At 42.4% G+C, this 18120-nt stretch overlaps 1 protein-coding gene and 1 non-coding gene across 6 annotated transcripts in view; one reads left to right on the top strand and one right to left on the bottom strand.

Moving 5' to 3' along the window:
• The window catches only part of CDC123 (cell division cycle 123), a 60892-nt gene extending 42846 nt beyond the window's left edge, over positions 1 to 18046 (bottom strand). For 3 of the 5 annotated variants that reach the window (XM_003988105.6, XM_019833934.2, XM_006933243.5), the window contains exons 1-2: positions 17913 to 18046; positions 14361 to 14432 (exon numbers count right to left, since the gene is read on the bottom strand). In XM_003988105.6, the coding sequence (XP_003988154.1) occupies positions 14361 to 14432; positions 17913 to 17986 (146 nt within the window). In that variant the 5' untranslated portion in view covers positions 17987 to 18046. The remainder of the gene's footprint in view (positions 1 to 14360; positions 14433 to 17912) is intronic. The other 2 variants (XM_006933242.5, XM_019833936.3) reach the window with 1 other exon arrangement.
• Positions 9321 to 9442, top strand: LOC111561583. Its single transcript, XR_002744225.1, has one exon. It is a non-coding gene; the product is annotated as a U6atac minor spliceosomal RNA (small nuclear RNA).
• Positions 18047 to 18120: the final 74 nt, after the last annotated feature.

Below are 18120 nucleotides of genomic sequence, written 5' to 3'. Positions count from 1 at the left end.
CCTGCTTGAGATTCTCTCTCCCCCTCTGCCCCTCTCCCCTGTCACACTCTTGCTCGCTCTTTCTCTAAAATAAAAATAAAAAGACAGCCTCAGAATTGGAGGATAATGTTAGGAAAAGTTCATTTTTTTAGAGAGAAAAACCAATACAAAATAAAAAGAATACAAACTTCCTGCCCTCTTCTCATATGTCACTAGAACTACGGAAAAGAAAAATTCAACCTCCAACTCCAAGGACACTAGCAGTCATCTACAACTCTGAATCCCGATATATGAGAAAGTGCTGCCACAGACGAGGAAGATCAAGTGAGATGAAGAAGGCAAAAGGAATCATCGGACGAGCTGTTCTACCGAAGAGCGGGTCCCCCTGAGAGGCAAAATCAAGAATCTTTTTCTACCTAGTAAGAAAAGAGTGTGTGGGCTGGGGTCAGGTATTGCCCTGCACCTTGACTGGCACCACGGAAACGTGTGGGGGGAGACAGGCAACGAAAGACTTGACGTGCCTCCTTTGAAGCAGCTGGCGAGCACAGCACGGGTGGAAACGGACCACCCAGTAGCCAATCTTCATTGCCTAGGGAGAAAGCAAAGGCTGAAAACACTCAGAAGGAATAACACTGCTTTGGTCTCTCATCAACACTAAACCACAAGTAACTGGCCTACAAAGAACTCACCACGTCAATGAAAACAAATAATAATCCAAACAAGAACCAGCACAGGATCTGTACCAAGAAACTATCAGAAGAAGGGAAAGGGAGGCTGCCGGTTGACCAGGGGCATTTATCTATCCCTATGCTCCTCTGGAAACCCCACTAAAATGATAGGAAAACTCTCAAGGAAAAAAGGGATCAAAGAAGAGACAGCTGCAGAAAAGAGACAGCAACACAACTTTGGAAAACAGAAAGCCAATGAGGAGGATAACCCAGCGAGCAAAAGGGGGAAGCTAGAACTACCACTGATGACGAGACCGAAGTTCTGGGCTACAAACAGGTAGGAGGCTTGTGTGAAGTCCACAGAAGGGACAGTAAGATGCACGTAGCCTTCCTCACCCTGCACACCAAAACAACTGATCCTCTCCATGAACCAAAGAGGGTAAGGACTCAGGTCCATACTGCCCCGGAGGAATACGAGGGTGAAATGCTAGAGTGCGACAAGCAGCCTTGTGAAAGTCACACTAACAGTGAGGCCCCTAGTCCCCTTCCTCCCACTCTGCTCCCAGAACACACACAGGTTACAACATTCTTCTCTGTAGAAACTCAACCACCCCAGAGGAAAGACCTGTAGATCTTTCCGGGAAACTTCCATCAATTTCTGCTCATTGCTGGCACTCTTAGCCAGCCCCACCCGGTTTTTACAAAGTTTCCAAGTGTGTGTGTGTATGCGTGTATGTGTGTGTGTGTCCCCCTCACTCTCAAATATGAATAAAAGGCCTAGAATCATTAGAAAACTAAAGAAAGGCTCCAAGATGGAAAAAAAAAAAAGTTTTTTAAAAGGAAAAATATTTTTTAAATCATTAATATCCTTAAAAATAAAGATCCTGAATCCACAAGAGAAGAACAGAGGGAACAGAGGACAGGATTGAACCTGTAGAAATGAAATTTAGTTGTCTTTATTTTTCCTAATGTTTATTTTTGAGAGAGAGAGAGAGAGAGAGAGAGCGTGCAAGCAAGCAAGGAGGGGCAGAGAGAGGGAGAGACCCAGAATCCAAAGCAGGCTCCAGGCTCTGAGCTGTCAGCACAGAGCCAATGTGGGGCTCAAACTCACAGACTGCAAGATCATGACCTGAGCCGAAGTCAGATGCTTAACTGACTGGGCCACCCAAGTGCCCCAAGTAGCTGAAATTTAAAAATTCAATAGCATGAATATGGCAAAATGAAGGAAATGTCCCAGAAAGGAGAACCAAGAAGACAAAGAAACAGATAACAGAGAAGGAATGATAAAATTCAGAGAACCCAGCAAGATCCAATATCTAAATAATAGGAGTTCAAAAAAGAGAAACAAGAAAATAAGAAAAAATTATCAAAGACACAGTATTTTTAAATGTCCCCGAACTGAAAAATAGGTCTCTAGAATGAAAGGGCTCACCAAGTACACAGCATAGAGAATGGAGGAAAAAAGCCTTAAATGCTACGCAAAGATGGCCACAAGAATTCTTGCCATCTAGTCTGATATGCTCGTCTGCAGGGCGACTTTGCCACACTTGCCATCAAATAATGGCATTTATTTCCCCATTCCTTTCATTTAAACTGGCATCAAGATTCACTGTGATCAGCAAAATGTAGCACAAGTGACAGCATGTAATTCAAGGTGTCAGAAGCCTTTACAGCCTCCACTCTCACATTTGGAATGCGGCCAACCCTATGCAAAGTAAGGGTGAAAGGGCGGGCCTACGCAGGCCGACTCCATCCTGTTCCTTCATCCTGTGTCCTTCCTGTGTCCTTCACCTTGACCACACCTCCTCCCCTTGAGTAAACCCCCCCTCACCAGCCTAACAGGACTCGGACCCTTCCCCAGCCAATCGGCTGAGGCCATAGCCATTACCTCACCAACTGCCCCCAGGCCCCAATAAAACCTTTTGTCCTTTTGAAACTCGCTCTCTCTCCCTGGTATCTCACCGCTGTGTTGGTACAGGTAGGGGACTGAGCTCGAGCTAGCTCGAATAAAGGCTCTTTGCTTTTGCATCGGACTCGGCTCCCTGGTGGTCTTTGGGGATCACGAATTCTGGGCATAACAAGGGTAGTCTTTCTTCTTTAAAAAAAAAAAAAAATTAATATTTATTTATTTATTTGGGGAGGGGGGTAGACAAGCAGAGAGAGAGGGAGAGAGTGAATCCCAAGCAGGCTCCAGGCTGTCAGCACAAAGCCCGACATGGGGCTCGAACTCCCAAATCATGAGATCATGACCTGAGCCAAAATCAAGAGTCTGATGCTTAACTGACTGAGCCACCCAGGCGCACCCTGCCCCCTCCCCCAGAAGGGTAGTCTTTCTGAGATGAGAGTCCACATGGGAAGAGAAGCCCAACATCAACTGCCAGACACGTGAGCGAGGCCATCTTAGCAGAACCACCAAATGACGACAGCAACAAGAATGCCTTAGCAAGACCAACAGAAGATGCATCCAGTGTCAAGAAGTATGGGCGTCAGTTCCCTCTGGCCAGTCTAGTCCCGTGGGAGGTCAAGGTGTGGGCCAGGTTTGCATCACAACTGAGGAACCCTGAACTTAGGGAATCACATCTTCTACAAGGTAAACCGGTTCGGTCTCCGACCCAAGGGCAGAAACACTGTCTTCACCTGTCCCAGACAATAAAAAACCTGTTCTCTGCTAGAGAGGGAGCTCCTATCTCTACCTTCCAAGGCTCTCTGCTATATAAACATCCTTGAAAAGATAACAAGAATAAAAGGTATCAGTGCTTCTGCTAGCAAGGTAAGCAGGAAGTGAGAGACCCAAGGAGAACTCTCAACACCCAGCGATGCAATCACTGACAAAGTGTTCATTGTTTTTAAGTCAATACGTTTGGGCAATACAGAGGGCTATTGTGAAATGTAAAAACATGAAAGAGGAATTCTCAAAAACATTCATAAAGAAAACCAAGTCACAATAAAGGAACACAAATCAGAATGACATGGGACTTTATGGAAGATAGTAGACCATGCCTTCAAAATCACAGGGAAATACTCTGCCTAAAATCCCATACTAAGCCAATTCACCCCCTCAAAAAAATCCAGAGTAAAATAAAAACTTTTTCCAGGTATGAAAAGACTCAGTTTCTCTTCCTATGCATTTTAGAGCATGTGCTTCAATAAAACAGGTAAATCAAGAGACCCAAAAACGTGATATCCAAGGAAAAGAAAATCGGGCACAGAATAGGAAAGTTCCAAGGTAACAACTGTATACTAGCCCTGAAGAGCTGCCAGACTGGAACAGGAAGATGGACTGCTAAAATGAATCTGGGAAAGGAAAATGGACCCGCTGGATCTGAAATGTCCTGGAGTGTTTAGAGAAACAGCTAACAGGCTTACACCCTGTTTACTGGAAAAATTACTAAGTATTAGTGACAGACATATGGGAATTAAGTAAATTTAACGAAGCTGGCTAGTAGTTCCAGAGAAAACAAGGTTATAAAAAAAGAAAAGGTTGGGGCGCCTGGGTGATCTTGGGCTCAGGTCATGATCACATAGTTTGTGGGATCGAGCCCCGAGTCGGGCTCGGTGCTGATGGCGTGGAGTCTGCATGTGATTCTCTCTCTCCCTCCCTCTCTCTCTCTCTCTCTCTCTCTCTGCCCCTCCCCTGCTTGCACATGTGCCCTCTCTCAAAATAAACTTAAGAAAAAAAAGTACAAAAAATAATTTTTTTAAAAAGGTCATCATAGTACACAACGTGGCTCAGCAGCCAACAGTAACATCATAACATTGTGACCACTGACTAGTGATTTAACCAAAAGCTGTAATGAAGATCTCGAGGGTGTAAGAAAACTAAATCTTCAAATATCATAACAGAAAGGTGGAGATAGCATCTTTTTAAGAAATAATTAGTGTAAGTATATTGTTAAATACAAAGCTACCAACAGTGGTTCCATTCAAATTTGAGGGCATAATAAATTGTTACGGCAGCAATCACTGGAATGGCATATCCTCCTTTATAAATCAAGAAACTGACACATGGACTTATCAATAATTTAATCAATCAGTCAATCTGGTGTGATTTCGGTTAATGCAGATCAGTTCCCTACATTTTTTTTTCAAGTAAGCTCTATGCCCAACGTGGGGCTTGTACTCACAATCCTGGGATAAAGAGTTGTGTGCACGACCTACTGAGCCAGTCAGGCACCCCAGGTCTCTAAAGTTTAATCAGTCCTCTGTAATCCTCAAGAATAGAGTTCCCAGATCCACAAAGCTAAGACCCAGACCCTGCAGTATAATGAGAACGCTAACACTGTCACCTGTGAGTTCCCTGCTCAAAGAGCTATACAGCCTTTCCTTCTCTTGCATCTCTTTCAACACCACACATCCTTAAATATGACATTATCATCTTTAATGTGGCTCCATCGTACAAAAGGTACTCAATGAACTTGAAAGTGTGTTTTACCACTCTAAAACATCAGGTGTTTTTGATTGTATAATGAAATACATTGAAAAATCATGTTTATAATCAGTGTCTTCATATAGTTCTTAGAAGGACTTATCACAATGCCTACTCTGAGGTAGCTCACAAAACCGGATCACTGTAAATGATGACGGAAGGTATAAATTCTCAAGTTTACTAGACTTTCTTTCTAAGGTATAGCTCTAAACACTGATGACTGGAATGGTCAAAGTATGATGCTAATATTTAGAACTATTCTGTATTTCCTGTATCACCTCCAGCACAGAGCAATGGGAACCCTTAAGAGCACTGGCTTTGGAAAAAGACATGGTCTGAGTGTGTCAGTTCTCCCACTGTTAGTCGAGAGCTTTGCACCATTATCCCGTCTACAAAACCAAAAGAGAGGGGCTACTCTAGAGTTGTGAGGATTCAAATCAGGAACATACGCAACATGTGTTTAATAGCTGGTGTCTATTATTATTCTGCCTTAAGGGAGACAGATCAGGAAAGAAAAGAACTCAAGACCAGAAAGGAACAAATCAAGATTAGTTCTTGGAACCAGTGAGTCAGACCACCTGAGTCAGACCCAATTTGTGAGACCAGTTCAAGTATCACCTCTACTGCAGCTTACAGTGATTATTTAAACTTGAAAAACATGCTTATCAGAATATGGATGGTTTTATTTAAAAAAAAAAAAAACAAAAAACAAAAAACAAAACCCAGACACCTATTTATTTACATCTAACTTGGCCACTGAACATGGATTCCCAAGGTAGGATACCCCACCCATCTTGTTATCTCAGTAACACACTCAGCACCCATTTCATATTAGGCACCTAATAATGTGCAAAAAATGACTCACTTGTATCAGAAATGGATGTTACCAGCCTCCTTTCCCAACCCACTACAGACAGTAATAATCGAACCAAGCTTTCTTTCTTACTGAACCCTGGATGCAGCCTCAGAATCCTTCTCAACACATCACTCTAGGAAACCATTACCAGATCTGAGTTGGCAAACAAGATAAACCCAGTTATCAGCCTTGGTCTATACTATTCATTTGACTCTACCGTGGAAGAGAGTGAAGTAACCATGTTCATTTATTCATTCATTCACTCAATACATACTCATTAGGCCCAGACTCCGTACTAAGTTAAACATGTAAACAAGATCCCTTACAGAGCTGAAACGCAGAAATGAAAAAAAACGTACTGCATGTGGAGGTTATGGGAGATTAGGAATGAAGAATCAAGACCTATGGAAACCCCAATACCCATTTCCCCACTTCTCTAATAATAAAACCTCCAATTTGTTCAGAAACTAAGTGCCCCTGTGCCTTGAGGACTTCTCCCTAACCACACCAGTACCTACAGACCAGTCCACCGCTCATGGCTATTCCAACGCCTTGCTACTGAGGGGACCACCCCTGACCAACAAGGGACAGAGAGCTCCTGAGAAGGTTTGCTCTGCTCTTCAAGAGGAATGTGAGACAGGATCTCCTTTCTTCTGGCTTCTGGATATGACAGTGTGAGGATGTGATGCTTGAAATCACTACGGTGAACTTGGACCCTGGAGAGGAGAATCAAGAAGTTCACAGAGAAGCTCTTTTTGAGTCCTAGCATCACTGACCTACTACACTTCCCAACAATTACCATGTCATAGGACTTCTGAAATAATTCATTTGCCTCCTTGTTTAAGTCATGTTTAAAATGGGATATTAAGTTAGTCTGTCTGGGCTACTAAAACAAAACACTGAGTGGCTTTATACTGAGTGGCTTATAAACAGGAATTTATTTCTCACAGTTCTGGAGGCTGGAAGCCAAGATCAGGGTGCCTGCAGGGTCAGGTTCTGGGCTGCAGATGGCCACCTTCTCACCGTGTCCTCACATGGCAGAGGGGGCAAGGGAGTTCTCTGGGGTACCTTTTATTAGGGCACAAATGCCATTCACGAAAGCTCCACCTTCATGACCAAATCACCCCCTAAAGGTCCCACCTTCTAATACCGAGTATCTTTGGGAGTCAAGACGTCAACATATGAATTTGGGGGCCACACAAACACTCTGACCATAGCAGATATCCTGTATCTGCAATGAAAATCAACCCACTGACCTGGGGAACACACACAGGGAGCACTGGGTGGCAGGTTAAGGAGAGTACGTAAGAGCTGGAGGAGCAAAAAGGCCACATTCACTTCATGAGAGATGAAACTGAAGAAATTATATTCACAGCCTTGGTCTGCCTTTAATTTCTTTGTACCAACTAACTTGGAAACCTAGAGGAAAGCATTTAATTAGGAAATCCACTTTCTGAGATAAGTACCTTAATACACTAGTGTTAAACATATAAATTGGTACAATGGTTAGTGAAAACTATCTGGCAATACTAGTCAATATAGGAGTCAAGACTCCTATAACTGGAGTCTAGGATTCTTATTGTACAGAAATAATCCTACGTGCAAACGGTGTTCCATGCAAAAATATGATCACTGAGGAATTATTTTTCTATAAACTTGCAAATGACCTAAATGCCCAACAACTATGGAATTAATTATAGCAAGTACATATCCATGGAAATTATGCAGTTACTAAAAATAATTTTATGCCAGGGCGCCTGGGTGGCTCAGTTGGTTGAGCGTCCAACTTCAGCTCAGGTCATGATCTCACTGTTTGTGGATTTGAGCCCTATGTCGGGCTCTGTGCTGACAGCTCAGAGCCTGAAGACTGGTTCGGATTCTGTGTCTCCCTTTTTTTCTGCCCCTCCCCCACTCATGCTGTCTCTTTCTCTCTCTCTCAAAAATAAACATTAAAAAAAGATTTTTTTTTTTTTAATAATTTTATGCCATTTTAAAAACACATGGAGGGGTGCCTGGGTGGGTCAGTCGGTTGGGCAGCTGACTTTGGCTCAGGTCATGATCTCACTGCTAGCAAGTTCGGGCCCTGCATCAGGCTCTGTGCTGACAGCTCAGAGCTTGGAGCCTGCTTCATATTCTGTCTTCATCTCTATGCCCCTCCCCTGCTTGAGCTCTGTCTCTCAAGTATAAAAAATTAAAAAAAAAACTTAAAAACACATGGAAAATTACACAATTGTGTTCACTGAAATAAAGAATATAAAATTCTATATTATGTAAAATATGTATTATATACAAACATGTATTATGTATAATATGTATTACATATTAGATGAATATAGTATAAACTATACAAAATATAACATTACATATTATATAAAATATAGTATGCTCATAAGATAGGTAAAACATGTATTTAAAAAGACTAGAGAAGATATTCCAATATTTGAACAGGATTTGCTTTTAGGTAGTAGAATTATAAGTAATTTTTTTCTGCTTCTTTATATTTTCTCTATAAAGTTTTCAAGTTTACTATAATAAGCAAGTACTCCTTTGGTAATTAATAATAAGGTGGGGCATCTTTTACACATGATGGAATCTCTAGACATTCATATTGTTCCCACTCCGTACCATTTCAGAATTTATCTTACCAAACAAAACTGAGTCATACACAAGTCCCATAGTCTATACTAAGGAAAGATGCCTAATCGACAGATCTGTGTCTACCAGCCATAGTTCACTACTGGCCTACTCACAATAGAAAGAATATTCAGTAAGTCTAGTCCATTAACTCCATTCTATTTATTTGAAACTATAATACTGTATTCCTCGATGCAGGGAAACATCCCATATAAAAGAGCTAAAATGTCCACATATTAATAGACACAATTGTGGTACTCCATTAATATTTTAAACACACACACTCATTCAACTAATTGATACTATCTGAACTCAGGGAGAAATTACTGATGGACAGAAACCAACCTGGATTACTCTGGCCTGAATGGAGATATTCTGGCCTGCAGCACTTCAATAGCTGAACAAATGAAACCACTGGGATGTCCGGATCCGAAGCCATAAACCCTACTGTCGATATGAACCCCAGGATAGGACTGTGCTGTTTTCCCTAGCGTAACTTGCTCCGTTGGTCAATATCGTGGATCCATAAGTGATGTGATATTGTAACCAGTGCATCTAGATTGTAATCACCTGGAGGTTGTTTTGTTCTCCAGGGTCATTCCAACCAAAACTGTTAACCCATTTAAAGTTTAATTATCCCTTTAGGTTAAATTAAATTATGTTCTTTTTGGGTTAATTAAAGCTTCATGGGGTGTTCTTGTTTTACTTTTTTACCCCCGTACTCTTCCTGGGAAAGTCAAAAAGGTTAGGATAGCAAGTGTTGTCTGAGCTGAGATGTCAGCACTCCCCTTGACAAGGACGGAAGGGGCCTTCAGGCCTGACCACACACATTCGGTTAAGGCACCGCCAACTACTGTGACACACCAACCATCATTTTTCAAGAAACAGACTCTTAACTATGGAAACAAACACCTGGTCACCAGAGGGGAGGTGGGTGGGGGTATGGGTGAAGAAGGTGATGGGGATGAAGGAGCGCACCTGTCATGAGGAGGACCTGGTGATGTTTCCAAGTGTGGAATCACTGTATTGTACACCTGCAACTAGTATTACACTGTATGGTAACTGGAATTTGAATAAAAACTTTAAAAAAAAATTCGTAGGTTAAAAAAATAAAAAAAAAAAATAGCATGGACTCCAAGGAAAAAAATGAAAAGACTAGGACAGCAAAGAATATACTGAGAGGGATACACAACCAAGCCCGCACACAAAACAAACACTGAGCTTTAAAAAGACACATCCGGAGGCACCTAGCTGGCTCAGTCAATAGAGCATGTAACACGTGAGCTCAGGGTTGTGAGTCTGAGCCCCAGGCTGGATGCAGAGATTACTTAAAAATATCTTTTAAACAAAAAGACAGGTTTGAAGAAAGCTACTTAGCAATGAAACAGAATAACACATGAATCTCAAAAGCATTATGTTGAGTTGAAGAAGCCAGACACAAAAAAATACATACTATATAATTTCACTTACACCAAGGCCTAGAACTGACAGAACTAAGCCATGGAGACAGAAATCAGACCAGTGTTTGCCTGGGGTGGAGTTGGAGGAGGTGGGCAGGATTGACCAACAGGGGAGAGTAGGGACTTTCCCAGGGACTGGAAATGTTTGATCTCCTTCCTTCCTTCCTTCCTTCCTTCCTTCCTTCCTTCCTCCCTCCCTCCCTCCCTCCCTCCCTCCCTCCCTCCCTTCCTTCCTTCCTTTTCTTGTTTAATGTTTATTTTTGAGAGACAGAAAGAATGAGAACAAGAACGAGTGGGGGGGAGGGGCAGAGAGAGAGGAGACACAGAATCTGAAGCAGGCTCCAGGCTCTGAGCTGTCAGCTTAGAGCCCAATACGGGGCTCAAACCCACAAACTGCACGAGATCATGACCTAAGCTGAAGTCAGACGCTTAACCGACTGAGCCTCCCAGATGCTCCGGAAATGTTTGATACTTTCAATGGCAAGGTGATGAAACAAGTGTGCGTTATTTATCAAAACTCATCAAACGTTACACTCAAGATCTGTGCATTTTATTGTAAATGTACCTCATTTAAATTTCACCTGTATTTTCAAGTTTTTACCTATAAAAATAATCCCACCTAAAATTACTGCCCTTTTCAAATCAAAGGTTTTTCTCAGCCAGAGTAAATGACACCTTCGTCCATCCAGATGTTCAGCCAGAAATGAGAGGGTAATTCTTGCCAGCTCCTTCTCACCACGTTCTGATGGTGCAGCTCCAACACCTCACATCCACTCACATCTCCCCTCCAGTGTCACCATCGTAGTTCATGCCACTGTCAGTTCTAACTCGGTCCAATGCAATATCCTCCTAACCGGTCTTCAATTCCCACACAGTAACCGGTCCCAATTCAAACCCTGAAATCTGCTCAAGTCACTGTCTTGTTCTGAGGTCTTCAATGCACTCCTACTGACCTCAGAATAAATACTAGAATCTTTTTTTTTTTAATTTTTAAAAAAAAATTTTTTTTTTTAACATTTATTTATTTTTGAGACAGAGAGAGACAGAGCATGAATGGGGGGAGGGCCAGAGAGAGAGGGAGACACAGAATCTGAAGCAGGCTCCAGGCTCTGAGCTGCTGGCACAGAGCCTGATGCAGGGCTCGAACTCATGGATCGCGAGATCGTGACCTGAGCGAAGTCGGACGCTCAACCGACTGAGCCACCCAGGCGCCCCAATACTAGAATCTTTAACAGGACTCCCACACACCCCCTAACTACCTCCCCGGTGGCACCAACCAACTCTTGCATCGTTCGGCCCTCCGTGCTCCAGCTGCATGACTCCCTGTAGTTCCCCGCAGATCAAGACCTTCCATGCCTCAGAGCACTCCTTAATGCTGTTCCCTCAGCCTGGAAGATCTTTCCCTCCACCCATCAACTGACTACCTTCCACCCAAACTTCCTGACTGAGAGGCTCCTAAGTTACTTCTTCAGGGTATTCTCTGTCCTTCCCTGCCATCTTCAGCCACCCCACCCCCAGTGATTTAAAGTCTCATCAGAATTCTCAGTTACATATTTACTGGTGTGCTTGCTTAATGTTCCAGGTGAGATCAATGATGACGGTGAGAGCAGGTGGTGTTTCTTCAGAGCATACAGTAGACCAGGCACTGGGCGAAACATTTTACACATTATCTCTTTTCATCTGTGCAACAACCCACAGTAAGTTCTAGGGTGTCAGTCACCCCATTTACGGACAGGGAAACCCAAGCACAGAGCACTAGAAATTACAAAGACATGATCTGCCAGCAGGCAACGGGACTGGAGGACCGGCACTAGGCTGGATCCATTCCCACACACTTGAAGCTGAACCGCCAACTCCAAAAGGGCAGGATCCCTCTCTGATGGGTGCACTACTGTGCGGCAAGGCGCCACAGAGCCGTGCGACGGTATTTAGCAGGGCCCACCCACGCCACAAGCTCGCACAAACACCTGGCCAATGAAAAACAACACGGAGCTCTTCAATACGCTTGCAATACGGAAATCTACCCAGTACTTTCTAATGTTAGAAATTATTTTCTTTATAGTCCCATTTATTTATTTTTGAGAGAGTGAGAAAGAGAGCACAGGGAGGGGCAAAGAGAATCCCAAGCAGCCTCCACGCTGTCAGTGCAGAGCCTGAGGCAGAACTCGATCTCATGGACCATGAAACCATCATCTGAGCTGAGATCAAGTGTCGGGTGCTTAACCGGCTGAGCCCCTCAGGCACCTCTACAGTTCCATTTATAGAAATAAACTCATTATTGTTCTAGACTTGAGAATAATAAAATTATGTTTTGTTTTTTTTAATTTTTTTTTCAACATTTATTTATTTTTGGGACAGAGAGAGACAGAGCATGAACGGGGGAGGGGCAGAGAGAGAGGGAGACACAGAATCGGAAACAGGCTCCAGGCTCTGAGCCATCAGCCCAGAGCCTGACGCGGGGCTCGAACTCATGGACCGCGAGATCGTGACCTGGCTGAAGTCGGACCCTTAACCGACTGCGCCACCCAGGCGCCCCTAAAATTATGTTTTTAAGTGCCCCAAAGTTGAGTCTTGCTTAACTATTCTACTGTTTCCTTATCCTGCAATTAGAATTCATGAGACTCTCATTAACAATCTTCAGGTTATTATGAGGCTAAGAATAACCAAAAACAGAAATGTAATCCAGAAAACTACACAGAAAATTCACAAGAGAAAGGGAAGCAGAGTATGAAATTAGTGTTACTGAAAACACACACAATTCTATTCCCAAGTTCCTTCATCCAACAAATGTCTACCAAGCACCTCTCACGTATCAGGTACTGCCCCAAGCGGCAGGAACAGACCTGTCCAAGTCCCCGTTCTCATGAAGCCTGCATTCTAATAACAGAACAATTATGGGAATTATGCCAGATGGAAGTAAGTATCATGCAGAGAAATAAAATGAGGCAAAGAGTAAAAGTGAGGCACCAAAATGTGCCCACTCATACCATGAAGCAGTATTCAACCTTAAAAGGAAAGAAATTCTGACACACGCTAGAATATGGGTGAAGCTTGTGGACATTATGGCTGAGTGAAATAAAGCCAGTCACAAAAGGACAAATCCCCTACGAGTCTGTTCATGTGGGGTATTTAGAGTACTCAAAATCATAGGCACAGAAGGTAGAACAGTGGTGAGCAGGGGCTAGTGGGAAGAGAAATGAGTAGTTCGTGTCTAATGGGGGCTGAGTTTCAGTTTTACAAGATGGAAAGAGTTCTGGAGGTGGATGGTGGTGATGGTTGCACATTATAAATGCACTTAGTACCCCTGAGCTGTGCACTGAAAAATAATTATGACAGCAAACTTTATCTTATGGGCATTTTATCACAACAAAAAAAAAATTTTTTTTAAACAATTCCAAGGGAGGGATGCCTGGGTGGCTCAGTCGGTTGAGCATCTGACTCTTGATCTCAGCTCAGGTTTTGATCGCAGGGTCATGAGTTCAAGCCCTCCATGCTCTATGCTGGGCGTGAAGAATACTTAAAAACCAAGGGCTCCATGCTGGGCGTGAAGAATACTTAAAAAAAAAAAAATACTAAAAAAAAAAAAAAAAAAGGGATAATAATGATAATAATAGTAATTCCAAGGGAAAATTATTTCCAACCTGGAATTCTACAAAAAAGGAGTTCTGTACACCAAGGGTTCCTGTTAAGCTAGTTCAGAAAGGAAGCGAGGGATGAGCATTTATTTAGGTAACATGACCTGTGAGCAGACACCTGAATGAAAAACCAGGAACTTCATTACATTCTATGATTCTTAAACTTTTTCAAGTTTGCACTAAAAAGACTGAAACATGGTAATGTCGTCCCTTTATAACTAGAGGAATTACAGCAACAGAGAAGGTGGAGGGGGGTTAACCATGGGGAAGAAAAGGTTAAGGAATTACACGATACCCTAGTAAAGCTTTCTGTTTGTAATGGACAATAAATTTTTTATCTTAAAAGTTGAAAGATCTCAAAAAAAAAAAAAAAAAAAAAGGCTGAAGAACTTCAGAGGGTCCTAATGGGCCCTCCTCCTGCCCCCGCCCCCCTCCATTTTCTCAAGCAAGAGATGGAAGGAACTGCCCAGTTTCACAACCAGCAACTATCAGAGGAAGGAGTACTCAATTCTGAGTCTTATTAATTGAACACTGACAAGAAATACAGGACAAAGATCAGGATGTAATTTTAACAAGAGGGAAAAAAAAGGAGAGAATTGTGCCAAAGCTAATGTATTTATTTTACCTGGTAATTATTGAGATCTAATCACTGCAACATTTCTTTGTGATAAAGTTTAAAGAATTTTTCCTGGTACACTTTACCTTCCTGAAACCACCAGAGTTCCATCATCGAGTAAATAATCCTTCACATTCTGAGGAAGTGGAAGAATGACACTAAAAAAAACAAAAAACAAAAAACAAAAAAAACAATAATAATAAATAAATTTACCAAAAAGGCATCATCTTAAAAGACCAATCATAAGCAGAGAGAAAAATTCCAAACTCAATTTTTTAATTACTTGTTACCTTTATTTTAAAATAAAATGGGAAATGTTAATGATGTACATTTGATAGGAGACTGAAAATTAACAATATCAATAAAGATTGTGGGAAACTAAATTCGGCTCATATATTAACAACCGTGGTGAAGAAACAAAAAACCACCAAATCCAAAGAACCACACTGAAATTACAGCATGAAAGGCACAAGCTCAAGAGAATTCTGAGTGAGTACATGGGCCTTCCAGAAATCAGACACCAGCAGATATCTGCAGCAACACAGGAAATGCAGTAAGCAAATCAGAAATTTCCAGCATCTGACCACCTTCTATGACAGAAGACAGAGGTAGCCTGAAGATCTGGAAACCCTTCCTTGGTTGGCCGTGAGCACCTAAGGCTAAGAATCCACCATGTGTCTGGATGTGTTCTGGTGGAATCCCATTCAGCAGACTGGACTGCCAGAGCTAGAAAGCTGCTTTAGTTTCGTTTGTTTCAGACAATTAAGGGAGGGCAAAGCCACAACCTGAAGTCACTTCAGAATCTCATGGGATAATCTGCTTTTTACTCTGTAATAATAAACCATCAAGAAATTCTTCAACAGGTACCTAAACGTAATGCTATTATTTTGACCTTGAGGCATATAGTCTTTAACAACTGAAAAGAAATGATGGCTTGCTTTCAGAGTCAAGAGGACATCCACTCGTGCATCATTTATTAAGTTTTCTGGCAAATCAGAAATGGTTTGTGTGCCCAGAGATTATTCATGGGCTAGTTCAGTTCTTAAAACTAATACCTGATTTATCGAATTTTACAATTTTACATTGAAAAGCTTAATTCTTCAGGCTTTTAAGGTCAACCACTAGATCTTACTACTCTGTTTGTAAATCTGCTAAACTTTAACCCATTTCAAGTGAAACTATGAAACTCAAAAGCTGGAAAAAAAAAAAAAAATCACCATATTAACATGTTAAGTGCTACTCCAGGCGAGAATGTGCTTTACACAAACTAATGAGGCTGTCCAGGAAGAGCTTAGATCGGTCACTGAAATCCAAGTCAGGTGAGAGTCCAATGAGGTCTGTCCAACAGATGTAAAAGAATTAAATGACAAAGTACCTACTCCATTCTATATCCCATTCAGTACCTTATACATTCAGTATCCTCTTCTAGATTCTAGAATTCTAGATCTTATCTGATTCTAGACGAAGGGGACATAATTGTATACACACAGACAAGTTATTCTAATACAATTTTAAAGGTAAAAGGGGGATTAAAAGATTACTTAATATAGCTTTTATGTTTGAGGAAAATAACCGATTTTAAAAAGTAAAGCAGATGGCCCAAAGTTATCTAGCTAATGATTCTTAAGCCTGAGTCAAAGTTCTAGAACTCATCAAAAAATAAACTTGTATTCTTACCCACCTAGTCATCTCTAAACCATGTAATAAACACTGAATAATAATGCTGAGTCAATAACAACAATATGGTCTCTCAGCATTAAAGCTGACAAGGACAATGACAAAGCTAACACAACGCCACCAGACTGGCCCAGATTGTGGAGGGATATCCTGCTGTATGTTAGGTTCCCGTGGTATTACCACAGAACTAAACAGACTGAAGAAACAGTTTAAAGACAGAGTAAAGAACAGTTTCAGGCAACACGGCTTAGTTGTGGACTTTTAAAAACCCCACCTCCTGGTTATTTTTCACTCTTTTGCTTCCTAGGAGTGGTACACACTCTAAGTGAACTAAAGTTATTTTGCGTCAATGGAGCTTTGACTAAATCCAAAATGTAACAACAAGCAGCATTTCCGTGTGTTTACTACACGCCAGAAACAGTGGCAAGCATTTTAAATGTTTTATCTCATTTAATTCCCATGCCAATCCTATTATTTTCTCAAATTTCCAGATGGGGCTTAGAGAGATTAAGCAATTTGCTCAAGATGCTGGTGGAACCAAAATCCAAAGCCAGGCAGACGGCCCCGATTCGAGAGTCCAATTCTTAACCATCAGACTTTTCCTGCCGAAGGCAAAGGAAAAACCACGCCACAGATGACAAAAAGGCACCTGCACACATTGCAGGTCAGCTTTAAGTGCACTCAGTAGGAAAATGTCTGACAGGTTCACAAATACCTCTCTCTCACCAACACAAATAACTCTAGCCTCATCTCAGACCTAAAGCTTATTCCGATTATACAATGTAACAAAGGATTGGAATATCATAAGGGAAGATAACTTCTTAGGAGGCAAGGTCCATTGCAGCTCTTGAAGCTCTTCCTTTTGTTTTGGTGTCACTTCAACCACCTTCAAATGCAAGGATTATCTTCCTTGGAGCTGCTCTAACCTCCAACTAGAAACAGATCCTATGTATGAATACCAGGATGGAAGAGAACGGTCTTGTGAATAATCTCCTTACGCTCTTCCAAACCCTCAGGATTTCAAAATCGTTGGCCTCTCTGTATTCACACTCTGCACCAAGGGGACCAAATGAACAGAAGACAGTTGGTATCTAAATTAAGTGATAATATAGGCCTAAAGGGGGAGCGGGCAAAATACAGAAACTCCTGGCCATGAATATGCGGTTCTTTGATCTATCCCTCTTAGTGAGTGACAGCCTGCTCTTGCATTATTCTCCAGATGTTATGATTGCTTTTGAACACTGGGGGTATTCTCCTAGCTGCCTTGCCTATATTACCTTGAATGACCCAGTGAAGGATGAAAGTTCTCTTCTGCTTGCCCTGCAAACCAGGGATGGATCCCCTGTTGTAGGCCAGAGAACTAGACAACGAATCCCATTCCACTCCTTTTCCAGGGATGGCTTCCTGTCAACGTACATCTCGATCCCTAACAACATGTAACTACACTAATGCTTTCTTGTTATGCTATCTTATCGGAGCTTCGCAGGAGAATTTCAAGCAGGGCCTGTATCACTGTTCTCATCTTAGAGCGACTGAAAGCAATTAAGACCCCAGCGGGTTAGTCAGTGGTAAAATCCAGACTACCCAGTTCTCCTGATCACTTCTCCTCTCTGGCAGTTCTACAAGCAGTGATGGTGAACTCCCAAGCCTGAACCGGCTTAATCCACTAGTCACCCCGCCATCTGACCTTCGATGAACCATGACCTGCCCCCTTCTACCCGCCCTAGCACACGCCGTGAACGCAACACGACGCACAGCAAACTCGCATCGACTTCATTAATCTCCCCACCTGAAATAGTACTAGGAAGTCGAAATCTGGGCACTGGCGCTCCCATCCAGTCGCTAAAAGGCCTGTGTTGTTGTTGTTGTTGTTGTTGTTTTTCGCTGATGGAGCTAGGACTCGCCCCAAATGTCGCAGTTCCCTTTTGCCTATCGCCCCGGCGTAACCCCTCCTGTCTTACCTCTTGATGGTAAGGCTTCGGAACAGTGGATACCACGCGGAGAACTGACAGCGCAGCACATGCTCCTTCTTCATCCTCCAGCCGCCGCCGCCTCTCCCTCTCTTTCCAGCACCCTCCCGGAACCCAGGTCTCCCGTCCCGGAAGTACCCGCCGAGCTATTTTGGCTCAAGGACTCTTCCGGTCCATCAAGCCAGGAGGCAGTAGCAGA

The sequence above is a fragment of the Felis catus genome, chromosome B4 (assembly GCF_018350175.1).
Source record: "Felis catus isolate Fca126 chromosome B4, F.catus_Fca126_mat1.0, whole genome shotgun sequence".
In the NCBI taxonomy this organism is placed as follows: Eukaryota; Metazoa; Chordata; class Mammalia; order Carnivora; family Felidae; genus Felis; species Felis catus.
Note: the sequence above shows the minus strand (reverse complement) of the source record. Positions and strands in the feature narration are given on the sequence as shown.